We start from the raw sequence: 16,571 nt of genomic DNA, 5'->3' as shown, positions 1-16,571 counted from the left end.
ATCCAAGCCGCACCTAAAATTTGAGACTCTAAATTCAAGGGGAGAGAAAACTTTTAGGTCAGACCCCCAAATCGAAACAAAGTTGGTCCACTGTAATATGAGAGACAATTTTGGTCGAATGAATGACGATACAGCTGCAGTAGTTTGGTTCGAGTCGTAAGCTTAGCAGTTAAGCTTTACCAGGTAGCCATTGCTATGCGTCAGGCGCTCCGTCCGTATTTATTGGGTACCCTTCCTTTTTCACGTGCTTCATCTGGTTTGATTTGATTGCTTATTTTTCTTCGATCTGATAAGTGCCATTCTCTTTGTTGTAGGTGTTTACGTCACTCTAAGCTGAAAATGCATCATTGCACTGTGTCATGCATTGTTTGTCGCATTCTGATAATGAGTGTTTACGACCTGTCGCCACTAGCGGCATGGCTTGATTTTGTGCGCGCTACCGCCTCTTACAAAAAAGGAACAGCCTCATAAGCGAAACAATGGCAAGAGACTGATACTTGTTGTTACTTACACTGCTGCTTTCTTTGATAATGATCAACAAGAACCCAATAATAGACTGTGTATGATAGAAGATGTTTTGAACGAGAGTTTAGGGAAAATTTTTCTCCGTTTGAAAATCTTTAGTACATTACATTCTGCACAGAAATGAGAGTCATCTTAGATTTAAAAATCTAGTCAACTGCCGTGCTTCATTTCTGACTGTATCACTATTAGGCATAAGAATAATATGAATATAAACATGACATGCATATTCTTCCACGTTTGCTGTTGTCTCACTCTAGTTTCATAGTTCATTAGGCAGACAGGATTTAAATGAGACAGCAGCAAACACGAAACAATACATGGCAAAATTTTTATTTTCATATTATTCTTATGGTCAAGAGAATACTGCATGTGATTCACAATTCATAAAAGTTCCTATTAGCAACCATCTCTTCTCACAGGTAGGAAAAAATTCAAAACGTAGAGTTGGCCATATTGACAAACATCCTGAACAGTCTTGCCAGTCGGATTTTCGTAGTACATTGAAATGCTACTACACTCAAAGATGAACAATACAGAATTTGTATTACTTCATTGGATAATTAATGAAAATGCAGTGGTCAAACTCGAGGCAGAGAAAAAAGCTCGTCTTCCACTTTTTTTTTTTTTTAATTTATTTACTGATGGAGAGGTTTTGGCGCCAGTATTTATCTTTGTGCCTGCAAAGCATGCCTGTGTAGCGCTACATATATTTGACGGCAGAAGTTAGTTGTGGCGGCACCTACAAACATTTTTCAGAACTTCCGCTTACTTTGCACTCGATTCTAAGCCGCAGGCGGTTTTTATGGATTACAAAAACCGGAAAAAAAGTGCAGCTTAGATTCGAGTAAATACGGTAATAGGCAGTATCTAACATATACGAAGAAGGGCAGCACAAATGATTATGGATTTGACTACTAGCAGAGTGTCCCGTAAATGCCTAAAAACCTGAATTGGCAGAAGCTTTAAGAGAGGCGAACTATCCCACAACATCCACTTACAAAACTCCAAAAACAAGTACTGAGTGAAGATTCAAGACACATTACCACCTCTCATGTATTGCTCACATACAGACCATAAAGACAAGATTAAACTAATTACAGTTTGTACAGACATGTTTAAATAGTCATTCTTTAAATGACTCATAGGCTAGCTGAATGGGAAGAAAACTTGTGGTACAACGCGAAGTAACCTCTTCCATACACACTGATATGCAGGGTATGAATTTACAACCACATTAACATTTGCAGTCAGCGTCCGCTTTATATTATGGGGATAGTCATCATCATTTGCTTAGTTTCTGACTTTTTTAATTGGATAAAAAATTTTCCTTTGACATCTTGTCATATTAACACAAATTGTGATATTTTACAATGGTATACTCACGTAAACTATACTTTTAAAATCAAACATATTCTCCTCAGAGAGCAAATTGGCTTAAAATCTTACTTCAAATGTTAAACAATGGAAAATCCACGATGGAATGTAACAATACCAGAGAAGTGTGGGCCCAGCTCTCTGAGACTGCAGGTGCAGGTGTGTGTGTGTGTGTGTACTGCTGCCTTAATGGCCAAAAGCTTTAATTGTGTGAATCTTTTTATTGTGCCTATCGTGGCTCAGCATCTCCGTTATATGGTGAGTGGCAACTTTTCTCTGATATTGTTACTTCAAATGTTGTGTGATGTCTTACTCAATATTCTTGTTTTCTTCCCTTAGTAACTATTCATAAGAGATTTAATGGCCTATCCCCAATTAACACAAAGCCCACAGCCCCTCAGAACAGAGAAGTTCTGTCTCTACAGCGGCCCACCTTTCAGAAAGAAAGAGTACAGGAAAAAGTAAAGTTAACAATTTTCAAACGTTATCACAGAATGTAAATTCATAGGAACAATTCTGCAGTATATATACCAATTTTATGCTCAATTATACAAAGCTACACAGCCCCTTTGAAGAAATTTGTGCACATGATCAAAACTTCCAATAGAATTCATTTACAGATTGTGATTAAGATATATACAAAGTACAAAGGGTAGTAATGTACATTTTGTTTCTGCAATGCAGAAGATATGAGAAATCATTCGTATTTTATTCAAAAGGATAGCTCATGATAGTAAAGACTTTCTGAAAACTTCAAAAATTTTGTTTGAAAAACCTACTAGATTAAGACAAAAGTTAAAACCATTATACTGATTTCTATTTACACAACTAAAGAAAAATCACATTCGCGAGTTTTCTCCTACATAATGCATGTCGCCTTTACTCTGTACATAATTCAGATTTTAATACAAAAATAGTTCAGTATCCCATGACAATAGCTACAAGAGTTAAACTGTAACTGAATTAACTTCCGTAGTTTAGAAATTTTCCCAAATAACTTCAAAATTTCAGGTCATTTGTAATTAGCCCCTGTTAACATTTAATGTGTCAAATATTTAATGTGTCACTGCCAACCAACCTATAACATTACAAACCAATTAGAATATCAGTGCGCTTAGAAAATTGGACAAATGATATCTCAAAATGTGGTGATTCACAATAAAGGTGCTCGCAACACATGCCAGTGAACAGAACAGTGTCCTACAATGCCTTCCCCCCCCCCCCCCCCCCCCCATTTCAGACTACTTCCAATACTACACAGGTGGAAAAGAGCACATTTATAATAAATTTTTTGAAGGTATTAATACCATGAAATAAAGCACCCAAAAAATTATGTCCTACAAGGACTTCCACAAGTAGTATGAGATTACATTATATATGCCTTTGGGTAAATAATTTTCAATATCTTCTGAGGTAAATCAATACATTAACCAATTACACAATAATTCACAGCTGATGTGAAGTTCGTAACAAATATCAAACTCTGAACTAAAAACAAGATAATTAATGACCCTAACGCAAACTGAAGCTTTTATTTCAAATTTAACATGAAAATAAAGTTTTTTTTTTTTTCCACACACACTACAGTGTATTAACAAAAGATTGTGTACTGACAAACACGAGATGTTACATTAGTATATCCTAGCTGTTCCTTCAGATGTGCACAAAACAGGGAATAATAGCAATGTGGGTTTCACAAGCATAATTACCGAGATACCACTTCCTTTTATATAGTTCCCAGTATGTACATGATGACTAATAGAAACATGTTTCATATTAAGGAGCAAGTAAAAACACTGAGATTACATTCTCGGTATTGCTGCATGACTACAAATATTTTCACATGTGTCAGATGTACATTACATGTCAAGCTACCACAGTGTCAATGTACAACTTTTTACCGAGACAATTATTTCAACAAATAAAACCTGGTCATAACAGGCAAAAGGTTTATAGACAGTTTGCTAACATATGTTATAAGGGCATGCATACGAGTAATGGTGGAAAACAAGGTTAAAGTATGAACAGTATCATAATGTATATATACTAAATATTCAAAAGAAACTAACAATTGAAAGTTAATGTTTACACAGCCTGACAACATATGCCACGTACTATTGTGAGAATCACAGAGATTGAACAAAAATCCATAAAGAAATTATAAAACATGGCTAACAGCTTTCACATTCATTCACACAATAGCGCAGACAGGATCACATTTTAAGTATTTTAAAAATATATAGTAGAGGTGTGTGTTATAGCCAGGTTCTACAATATTACATATATGACACGCTTAAAACTGAAAGCCATATTCCAACATGGAACTTATAATGAATTGCCACAAATGGATAACTTAAATTCATTACAAATGATAATTTGAATCAAATTTTATTGTTTAGCTCTATTCTTTGGAGATAAATATGCTCAATAATATGTTACAGACTAATTTCAATAGTAAATACAAACAACACAACAGCTGAGTAAATATATTACTCGCAGACTCAACTATAATTCTGAATCCCATTGTGTCCCCTCATAAGTGAAGTAGTTTAACATTTAGTGCCCTCCAGAGGATCAGCACTTGTTTTTCAAAAATACAAAGGATGTCTTCCAACTGTGGCAATCTAGAGAAAATATTAGGATTTAACATAAAACGTACACAGTACAATTCTATAAATATTTATAAAGAAGACTCTACAGACTGAATGATCTTGTAATCCTACCCTTCTCAGCCAACTGGACAAGAAAAAGCCGCTTGTGTTCTTTTGGCTTAGTGATGTGAGGAGGGACATAAGGATACTGTGGCGGTTCGAAGTTTGGCCTCCACCAGTTGCCTATTGTGTCCTCTATTACCCAGTCCTGCTTCACACCATCTTGCCTGCCAAGTGTCTGTAAGCAATCAACATTAAACAAAAATCCTAACCTGTCTAAAAAAACAAATTGAAAAAGAATCTGCTGTAACAGTCCAACAAAAAATACAATGAACATTTCAAGTTAACCACTAATTTCCTGGTAATATTAATTTTACAAAATAAATTAGCAGAACAGGTTAGTTGCTATGCAGAAACATTACACTTCTGCAAGGCAACTGCTGTTTACAAATAGTTGCTATACAATAATCATTCCACCAAACTAAAGTCTAGCAAATTTAATCAGTGTGAAATTACATAAACATAATCTTGGAGTCATGTGTAAAGTATGTTGTCAGTAAAGTGATATATTTATTTACAAGTAATGTACAATTGTTTATTAGTATTTAGAGCTTTTAGAGATTAATAATGTATAAAATGCAACAAAACATAACAGGCAATGTGTAAGAGAGTTTTGCATACAATGCCAATGAAATGTGTGGAACAGACTGTTCGTACATGAACAAACATTCGAAGGAAAAGAAGATGGAAAGTTGTATTGTTGAAAATTAAATTCATTTCCATTTGGAAAGTCAATGAAAAAAAAATATTTCTATTAACAACCAATTTAAACACAGACATTTTAAACCAACTATGCAAATCTATTATTTGTGAGAGGAACAAAGTGCTTTCAAACACATCAATATGAAAATTGGCACCTCTCAAGGGATTTGCAAATTGTGCATAAAACGCTATCAAGCTATCAGAACTGAATTACTGAAACAATGCACAAGCAGGTCATAACTCAAAGAGAGAGAGAGAGAGAGAGAGAGAGAGAGAGAGAGAGAGAGAGAGAGAGGGGGGGGGGGGGGGCTGCTTAAGAGGGGGAGGGGGCGGGAAGAAGGGATAGGAAGGGATGAATTTATGGGGAAAAGAAAAGGAAATAAAACAGATGGGTGAGGGGAAGCAGATAGCAGAGGGCTGGTAGAGTGGTGATAGTAGCAAGGGAGAAGGTAAAGGGTAGGACTAGGGAGAGAAATTTAATAATTGGAGATATATATCACTCACACTACTTCCTAACTATCCCCTTTTGCCTTTAACTATCTTTTTCTGTTTGTACAATTCGACAAACGCGCATGCTGACAATTTCTCAAAACATATGCATCACCAACTCAATTATGAGGCTTCTCTCAAATGACTGAAGTACATGTACCAATAATTGCAAGGTGCTCAACTGCTATCTTGTTTGGTGGCTGAGTACTATGACTTGGTAACCAAACGTTTCAAATAATTTTATAGATAATTTATGGTGTGAAGGGAACAATTCACCAAATCGTTCAGGTGCTTGGTCGTCAATAGACACATAAAACAGTTAACTTTGCTGAACAGCTGGTTGGTGGCCCTTCCCCATATAAAATGTTCTGAGGTTACAGCAAGCTGTATCTGACATGAGTCCATCAACCAATTTGACTATGAATGAATGGTTATCGTCAAATTGTGACCTAGAGTGGAGTTTACCACCTAATGTCAGAACACACTGTTAACTACAACATGCTCAATTTCTATCGCTGTTTCCCAGCCCATGCCCCCTCCCCCAACACAACCTTCTCTGAATTACATACAAGTGTAAGTTGCTTTCCATACCAGGTACCACAGCAACAAATTTATACAAGCAAGACCATCTTTCACCTTGCTTATATTATGACCAGTCATTTATTCCACACAATCAGCTGATTCTGGCGATATTTTTAAGTGCTTGCTCATAACCTTCTAATTTTACAGGCAGCCTTTGTGTGTGAATACACTGTTGAGTAGTCATTTAAATACATCCTTTGAGTCTACTACTACAGTATTTATACAGGATGTAACTAATTTCCCTTTTGGACTTTGATGGGAGATTCCTTACACCAAAACAAGAAAAAAATTCTAGTAAACTTGGGACTCAAAAAACACATCTCAAGAGCTATGAGCACTTATACAGTAGATGTGTTTCACAATAGCCAATATGAGCTAGTGCTCATAGCTCTCAATATATGCATTTTAGAGCTCATGTTTACTACACTTTTTTTGTTTTGGTGTACGGAATCAGTCTTCCCAAGTCTGCATATTTATGTGACACTTGTACATTTGTTTACACACCCACACAGGGTAAATGGGTTACTCCTTGTGACAACATTATTCCTAGTCAAATCAACAGTGCTGAAACATGTCCTCCTTAAATTTGTTTGAAATTAAGTGTGACAATATATGAAAAGGGTAGATTGCTACCCACCATATAGCAGAGACATTGAATTGCAGACATGCACGACAATAAGACTACTAAACATGTAAGCTTCCGGACAGAAGGGCTTCTTCTTAAAGACAGGTGCTCGCACGCACACCTGACTACTGTTTCTAACAGCCGAGGGCACACTGCAAGTAACTGCACATGATGAGAGAAGCAATCTGGGTGGTGGGGTGGGGATAAGGAGGAGGCTGGGGCAGGGAAGGGGGGGGGGGAGTGGAGCGTACAGGTGGGGGACAGTAAAGTGCTGTTTGTAGGAGCATATAGGGGTGAGGTGGAGAGGGGGTAGGGCAACTAGTTGCAATTGGGAGGTTAAACAGAAGGCTGGGGAGGGCAGAAAAGGAGATAAGTAAACAAACTAAACAAACTGTGGATGCTTTGGTGGAACAGAAGGCTGTGGAGTGGGAACAGGAAAGGGCATAGGTGGCTGAAGGACGACGACTAACTAAAGTTGAGGACAGGATGGTTATGAGAAAGTAGTATACATTGCATGGACAGTTTCCACCTGTGCAATTGCTCACCGCCCAGATTGCTTGCAGTCTGGCCTTGGCAGCCAGAGCCAGTGCTTGTCGCACACAAGGGCACGTGTTTAGTAGTCTTTTTGCACGCACGTACAGGGTGTATTCGCGGGAAAAAAGTTTCCAAATTTTCCAGTTAAACTATAACTATCATGCAGTGGAGGCTCGCAAGTATACATTCTGGGTGTTTACAAACTTTCAGATTCAGAAAAATGTGAGTGTGAAATTAACAGCATCTGCTGTAGAACAGTTAAGCTTATCAACAAGTTTATATAACTACAGCTACTGCTGATAAAAACAACAGTAATAATAATATGTGTAACTTATCTAACAAAAAGAAAGAATTATTTTTGGGGAATTTTTTGTTTTGTACATAATTAAGTACAGTTTAGGCAATAACGAAATTATGTGTAACCTTTCGCAGCTCTCCATTTCGCATTTTTGTGAGAGTGGGAGCTTTCGTGATTATCCATTTTTTTGGACAAATGTACAAGATCCCTAACAGATGTATTTGTTCACAAATTTACTACCGGGCTGAATATCAGATATTCTTACACTGCACCCGTGCAACTCGCGCAAACTGTACACTCCCTGTTAAACATTCACTTGTAGTCATGCTGATTTGACTGCCACTCTCTCAAAAAAAGGATCTGTTATTCCTGGCAGATAAAAGCTGTGTGCCGGACCAATACTCGAACTCAGGACAGTTGCCTTCTGCGTTCAAGTGCTCTATCGACTGAGCTACCCACGCACATTTCAGAACCCATCCTTACAACTTTACTTTTCTGTTAGCAGTTAAAATAGATTGAACATAGTTTACATTTACACTGCACACAAAAGCCGATTCTCACACAGTAAACAACCAACTCCAAACACAAAGTGCCGTTTGTGGAAATGATTAAACTCAAGTAGTACTGTCTACCAACATGATCACTTGAATAGAATACAAATGAGGTGCTGAGAACTATAAGGGCCTAAAGCACACGGTCGTCAGCCCCACATTTATATGAGTATCAGAGAAACCAGTGATACAGCTTTCTTGACTTTTCATATATACAATGTGGGCCTACAGTGAAGATAAACATGGCTCACCATAAGATCAATAGATTTCAGAAGTATGAATAAATGCTACTATCTCTCAACGGTGATGTTCAAAAATGGTTCAAATAACTCTGAGCACTATGGGACTTAACTACTGTGGTCATCAGTCCCCTAGAACTTAGAACTACTTAAACCTAACTAACCTAAGGACATCACACACATCCATGCCCGAGGCAGGATTCGAACCTGCGACCGTAGCAGTCGCGCGGTTCCGGACTGCGTGCCTAGAACCGCTAGACCACCGCGGCCGGCAACGGTGATGTGCTTTAGGTCTTTATGATACTCACAAGGGAAACACCCCATCGCACCCCCCTTCTCAGAGCCATGGTGCTGTGGTTAAGAGGTGACAGAGTTGGACTACAAACCAAACGAGCCTGCGTTCAAAGCTCGAGTATGCCATTTTCCTCCCCCTCCCCCCACAAAAATTATGAACTGACCGTCCGGTCATCAATGAGTCTTGTTCATTGCCAAATTTATGCCTGTGTCTTGGTGCAACGTCCGTTAGTAACAGTGACAATTAAATAAGAGACCTAAAATGAATGTTAATTCTGCACAACTACTCTACTAGCAGCTGAAAGGAAGTGGCTTTCGAATAGAGCTAGCTGTGCACATCGTGAACCATGCATGTTGTTTATCAACTCTATAAGTATTTGACCCGTAAATCACTTATGTCACACAAGTTGCGCATGTGCAAAAGTTCCTTAAAATGTGCACAACTGAAGGTGTGCTCATGACCCTGATGCCAAGTTTCACAAGGCCTAGAGCAGTAGCACACTATATTTAAGAGCTATATCTTTCAGATGTAGCATCTATGTTATGCTTGAGAGCATTCAAAGAAAAATAACCCCAATAAATGCATAAGGTGTCTAACTTTTGGGTGTTCACGTGCTCACGCTCTTACACGGAAGCTGCCACTGCCCTCATGAAAGTACATTTTTTGTGTTAAGTGACAATACGCTTTATCTTGGACCAGTAAAACTTATCAAGCCTTTGAATGGTGAATGTTTTATACACCAGCACATAACTTCCTGGCACTTTAGGAAACAAAACCCAGTAACAATGCGTTTTCGAAAGATCTTAGATGTGTGGCTACTTTGCACTGCTTATTTTCATATTACAAAAAGATAAACAGGAATTCCAGCAAATACAGCACAATATCTTCCAAAGCACTGAAACTGAGATTGCAATGCATTTTGGTCAGCCAATCACAGCTCACATCACATAGGCCCACCAGGCAATGACAGCACAGTCAAAGCATAGGATACATGACGTAGTCAGCCAATAACAATATCATTGTTAAGTTGCGCAAACACACAAATAGGAAAAGTTAATGGTGCAAATTAATATACTATAGCTACAAAAGCTCAGATTTCATAAATATTGGCCATCAAAACTTTTTTGCCTTTTTTCTGATAGCGATTAGGCAGGGCCCTAAGAACACAGATTAAATTGCATTAACTGAATATTTTTGACAGCCACAATTAAAAATTTCTCTGCTGTGCATCGAACATTACATGGGTTACCTGGCTGAGTATATGTTTCATTGACCACTTCGACTTTTCCATAGAAAAGCCAATTACGTGGGCAATTTCACAAGAACTCTCTTCGCACTTTTTTTTTATTACACTTTGCTATAGCGTAATTTGTAATCTGTAATCTATGAAAGAACTAAAATAAATATGAAAAAGTAAACTTGAAACTAGATCTTTTTAGTGTGAGTTATGCTTTAAGATATATCAAATATAAATATGCTGGTGAAATATTAAATAACGGTATAAATGGCTTGTCTTCTGGGCCTCAAATATTTCTAAGTGACTGGTCCTCAGTGTTAAGTTTTGAATGAGAGTCTAATGCTTCACGATTTAAGACATTTATTACACATTCTCACACATAATTCATCTAGGGTAAAAGGAAATTTACTTTGAAAGTACCGATTCTCAAACCACCATTCACAATATTTTCCTGTGATCTACTAGGAATGTAAACAGTTATGTCATCATGCTCATCTAAATGAGACCCAGGCTAAAGACACATCGAAAGCAGTTTTTTGTTACAAAGTATTGCATAGCCTTTGACACTTTAGCTGTCGGTAGACGCTTGTGTGTGCACTGTGTTTTGTTGTTGTAAATGGCGCAATTTCTTTGCCACTCAAATTTTATTCTTGTATTATTCTCTGGTTTATGTTTTATTGCTGCAGTATTATTTTACAGTTGTCGGCTAAAATAAAATTCTTTGTTAGAGTTATCTATTAACTGAAAACTAAAACAATGAAAAAATTCCTAAAAGCCTAAAAAATTCCCAGGTTTTTCCCAAGGGCTTATAGTCACTGAGGTAGTATTTGTGGACAGTAACACATAACATTTTTTCAGATTTTCTGGCAAAAGGGTAATTAGTGCTAAAATATAAGTAAAAATACAGGGTTATTACAAATGATTGAAGCGATTTCACAGCTCTACAATAACTTTATTATTTGAGATATTTTCACAATGCTTTGCACACACATACAAAAACTCAAAAAGTTTTTTAGGCATTCACAAATGTTCGATATGTGCCCCTTTAGTGATTCAGCAGACATCAAGCCGATAATCAAGTTCCCCCCACACTCGGCACAGCATGTCCCCATCAATGAGTTCGAAAGCATCGTTGATGCGAGCTCGCAGTTCTGGCATGTTTCTTGGTAGAGGAGGTTTAAGCACTGAATCTTTCACATAACCCCACAGAAATAAATCGCATGGGGTTAAGTCGGGAGAGCGTGGAGGCCATGACATGAATTGCTGATCATGATCTCCACCACGACCGATCCATCGGTTTTCCGATCTCCTGTTTAAGAAATGCCGAACATCATGATGGAAATGCGGTGGAGCACCATCCTGCTGAAAGATGAAGTCGGCGCTGTCGGTCTCCAGTTGTGGCATGAGCCAATTTTCCAACATTTCCAGACACACATGTCCTGTAACGTCTTTTTCGCAGAAGAAAAAGGGGCCGTAAACTTTAAACCGTGAGATTGCACAAAACACGTTAACTTTTGGTGAATTGCGAATTTGCTGCACGAATGCGTGAGGGTTCTCTACCGCCCAGATTCGCACATTGTGTCTGTTCACTTCACCATTAAGAAAAAATGTTGCTTCATCACTGAAAACAAGTTTCAAAATGGCTCTGAGCACTATGGGACTCAACTGCTGAGGTCATTAGTCCCCTAGAACTTAGAACTAGTTAAACCTAACTAACCTAAGGACATCACAAACATCCATGCCCGAGGCAGGATTCGAACCTGCGACCGTAGCGATCTTGCGGTTCCAGACTGCAGCGCCTTTAACCGCACGGCCACTTCGGCCGGCTAAAACAAGTTTCACTCTGAACGCATCCTCTTCCATGAGCTGTTGCAACCGCGCCGAAAATTCAAAGCGTTTGACTTTGTCATCGGGTTTCAGGGCTTGTAGCAATGTAAACGGTAAGGCTTCTGCTTTAGCCTTTTCCGTAAGATTTTCCAAACCGTTGGCTGTGGTACGTTTAGCTCCCTGCTTGCTTTATTCGTCGACTTCCGCGGGCTATGTGTGAAACTTGCCCGCACGTGTTCAACCGTTTCTTCGCTCACTGCAGGCCGACCCGTTGATTTCCCCTTACAGAGGCATCTAGGAGCTTTAAACTGCGCATACCATCGCCGAATGGAGTTAGCAGTTGGTGGATCTTTGTTGAACTTTGTCCTGAAGTGTCGTTGCACTGTTATGACTGACTGATGTGAGTGCATTTCAAGCACGACATACGCTTTCTCGGCTCCTGTCGCCATTTTGTCTCACTGCGCTCTCGAGCACTCTGGCGGCCGAAACCTGAAGTGCGGCTTCAGCCGAACAAAACTTTATGAGTTTTTCTACATATCTGTAGTGTGTCGTGACCATATGCCAATGAATGGAGCTACAGTGAATTTATGAAATCGCTTCAATCATTTGTAATAGCCCTGTATATCAAATGTTGACTTGCAGAACACTATTGATTTGTTCACAATTTGTGTTCCAATTAAGCTAGACCTATGAATTTGTGTTCATTTGAAAACTCTTTTATATGATAAAAGACACAAGCATTGTTACTGAATTTTGGAAACTGTATTTTTAAAATTCAAGGAGATTAGTGGGAAAGATATTGTTTTCCTCCATTTTCTGAAAATTTCAATTGGGACAAGCATGGGATCACTATCTAAAGTAATTTCACATTTATCATGACAATGTTGCTGTGTGTGTGTTAAAAGTCCAACTTGACTCACCAAAAAATTTAGTAATAAAGCAAGCAAAATACATTACTTCCCCGACAGAGTGGCAGCCCAGTATAGCAATAAAAACAAAATCAACTTGTACTATCATAAAGATGATTTCCACATTGAAACCCAGTGGCATTTTGAATCACCCCAAATGGTAACGGAGCCAGCGATCATTGTCGACGGAGCAGTCAAGCGACTAGCTACCTGAGCATGCCTGCAACATTCTTACACTGATTAAATTTTGACACCTAAAAAACTGTCTGCCAAGGATAATGTGGAAGGGATTAATTTCAAATACACTACTATGGAAGATTGCGATAAAGAAGGATTGAAACTTACAGGCAGATTTGAGAAATGCTACACAATTTTAAGGATACAAAAGCTTTACACCTTTATCCCCCTAAGCAAGAATGGAATAATAAAAGTTTATTTGAACTATACTGAAAGCAAAGTTGAACTGGTGACAGCTGTTGACAGTAATCCAAATTCATTTGCCATCAAAGGAGATATTGATTGTGAAAATAGTGGACACTGGTGGTTTAAACAAATCAGGAAAAGGATGAAATCGCAGTTTGCGCCTTACAGCCACATCTTTCACATTCCTACTCATGTAGACATTATTTCCCTAATCAGCAGGGAAGTAAAACTTATCATAACCCTCAAACTGCTACAGGGCAAACCTATAGATTCTCCCAGCCAGAAACAGTGATGTACAACAAACTGACTGGCTACAAGCATAATTAGTCGGGCTGATATGACTTACTTCAGTAACAAGAACTAATAATGGATTTTAAGCCAATCTCTCGTATTCGGCTGTATTGATTATTTGTAAGCATTTGCAATTTTAATTTTTAAATTAAACAATGATTAAGGCAAATATTTTTTACAATCTATTATAAGATATATCCGCATTTAACCGCAGTGACACACAGCCGATGAAGTAAACCTAATATTTGAAATCAATTTTTGAGGGAGTTTTACAGCATAATCTTAAAGCTACTTTTTACAGTGACCCCAAAAGTCCCTTAAAAAGAGCTTTCCAACAAACTCAGTTTCAATGTTTTAGCTTAATTAGAACACAAGATGTGAACAAATCAACAATACTCTGCAAGTAAACAAAATTTTTTTGAGCACCCATTACACAGTAACTTTTTACCAGATTAAAAAATAAAAAAGTGAAGTTGCATGTTATTTATGAATACTACAATCATACTTAATTTCAAATAAATCCAAGAGGATCAAGTTGAAAAATCATACTTTCATTTGATGACTCAAATGTAAAATTTCAAGGTTATCAATAAGCACTTAATGATACACAGCCAAAACCAGGTGACTGTGTGAAGTAAATGAACAATTATAATGGAGTCAATGTGGAAAACAATGTTCTTTTATACAGATTATGGGAGTTGACTTTGCTTGTTGCGACACATCCTTTGATTCCATGGTCGTCCTGGTCTCAGTTTGCCCGTACACCATACCCACCTCTGCCCTTGCCCCTGCCCAATGACCCAAATTTCATTTGCCCTGCACTCACAACCTTTTCACCACAGTCTCGCTCTTCTCTCAATCGCACCTCCACATCATTGTGCATGCATTATGTACAATTCTTCATTTCTGTAGCCAGGACAAGCTCACCAGTGCCCTATTCCGGTCCCATGCACCTGCTGTCTCTTCTTCCCAGCTATCAGCTGCCCTGACCTTACTCTTGTTCCCACTCCCTGCCCTTGACATTCCTTCACCTCAGTCTAACTGCAGTGCCAGCATAATGTGTGTGTACTTTACTACCCCAAAGGAGGATTCGGCAAAGCCAGCAAAGGCTTCCAAGCCCTGTTTATGTGACTACTGACGACTCGGCAAAACAACTACCTGACGAGTTGTTATTTTTACTCAAATTATTTTTCTTCCACCAAATAACAATATGACACATTTTTGTCCTATTTAGGATCTGCGAGCCCAGAACCAGTCCCTTACTGCCTTCTTTTCGCTATGTCACAACTGGAATAGTGATTACAGTCTCATCAATTTTAATAATTTGCCTTACTATTTTGCACAGAATATTTAACATTTTTTTCCTTAAGGCATACAAAAAACACAAGCTAGTGCATGGCAGAGTTTATTGTGAGTTTCAAACTACCGTATTTATTCGAATCTAAGCCTCACTCGAATCTAAGCCGCACCTGATAAATGAGACTCGAAATAAAGGAAAAAAAAATTTCCCGAATCTAAGCCGCACCTGAAATTTGAGACTCGAAATTCAAGGGGAGAGAAAAGTTTTAGGTCGCACCTCCAAATCGAAACAAAGTTGATCCATTGTAATATGTGACACAATTTAGGTCGAATGAAAGACGATACAGCTACAGTAGTTTGGTTCTAGTCATAAGCTTAGCAGTTAAGCTTTACCAGGTAGCCATTGCTATGCGTCAGGCGCTCCGTCCGGTTTGAATCGATTGCTTATTTTGCTTTGATCTGATAAGTGCCGTTTTCTTTGTTATAGGTGTTTATGTCACTCTAAGCTGAAAATGCATTACTGTACTGTGTCATGCATTGTTTGTCGCATTTTGATAGTGCGTGTTTACGGCCTGTCGCCGCTCGCGGCATGACTTGCATTTGTGCGCGCTACCGCCGCTTAAAAGGAATTGTCTCATTAGTGAAACAATGGCAAGAGACTGCTATTTGTTGTTACTTACACTGCTGCTTTCTTTGATAATGATCAACAAGAACCAAATAATAGACTGCGTATGATAGAACATGTTCTGAACGAGAGTTTAGCGAAAATTTTTCTCCATTTAAAAATCTTTGCGGCGGCTTCTTTAGTACATCAAATTTCTGCACAGAAATTAGTCATCTTACATTTAAAATCTAGTCAGTTGCCGTGCTTCGTTTCTGACTGTATCACTATTAGCCATAAGAATAATACGAATATAAACATGACACGATACGTATATTTTTCCGCGTTTGCTGTTGTCTCACTCTAGTTTCGTAGTTTATTACGCAGACAGGATTTAAATGATATAGCAACAAACACGAAAGAATACATGGCAAAATGTTTATATTCGTATTATTCTTATGGTGAAGAGAATACTGCATGTGATTCACATTTCATCAGGTTCCTATTAGCAACTATCTCTTCTCACAGGTAGGAAAAAACTCTGAACGTAGAGTTGGCCATATTGACAAACATCCCTAACAGTCTTGCCAGTCGGATTTTCGTAGTACATTGAAATTCTGCTACATTCGAAGATGAACAACACGGAATTTGTATTTACTTCGTTGGATAATGTATGAAAATGCAGTGGTCGAAACTCGGGGGGGGGGGGGGGGGGGGGGAAGCTCGTCTTCTACCTTTTTTTTTAATTTATTTACTGATGCAGAGGTTTTGGCGCCAGTATTTATCTTTGTGCCCACAAAGCATGCTTGTGTAGCGCTACATATATTCGACGGCAGAAGTTAGTTGTGGCGGCACCTATCAACATTTTTCAGAACTTCCGCTTGCTTTGCACTCGATTCTAAGCCACAGGCGGTTTTTTGGATTACAAAAACCGGAAAAAAAGTGCGGCTTAGATTCGAGTAAATACGGTAATATACATTTTGTTCTAGAAGAAGATTATTTTTTTTACAATATTCTAACGCAGTTAAGAATTATTAGTATCAGAGATGTAATAATGACA

At 38.2% G+C, this 16,571-nt stretch overlaps 1 protein-coding gene across 2 annotated transcripts in view; it reads right to left on the bottom strand.

Moving 5' to 3' along the window:
* LOC126262160 (cleavage and polyadenylation specificity factor subunit 5) overlaps positions 1 to 16,571 on the bottom strand; it is a 111,451-nt gene that overhangs the window by 36,746 nt on the left and 58,134 nt on the right. For both annotated transcript variants that reach the window (XM_049958598.1, XM_049958599.1), the window contains exon 4: positions 4,623 to 4,788. In XM_049958598.1, coding sequence (XP_049814555.1) covers positions 4,623 to 4,788 — 166 coding nt within the window. The remainder of the gene's footprint in view (positions 1 to 4,622; positions 4,789 to 16,571) is intronic.

The sequence above is a fragment of the Schistocerca nitens genome, chromosome 1 (genome assembly GCF_023898315.1).
Source record: "Schistocerca nitens isolate TAMUIC-IGC-003100 chromosome 1, iqSchNite1.1, whole genome shotgun sequence".
Lineage (NCBI taxonomy): Eukaryota > Metazoa > Arthropoda > Insecta > Orthoptera > Acrididae > Schistocerca > Schistocerca nitens.
This window is presented reverse-complemented; position numbering and strand designations above follow the sequence as displayed.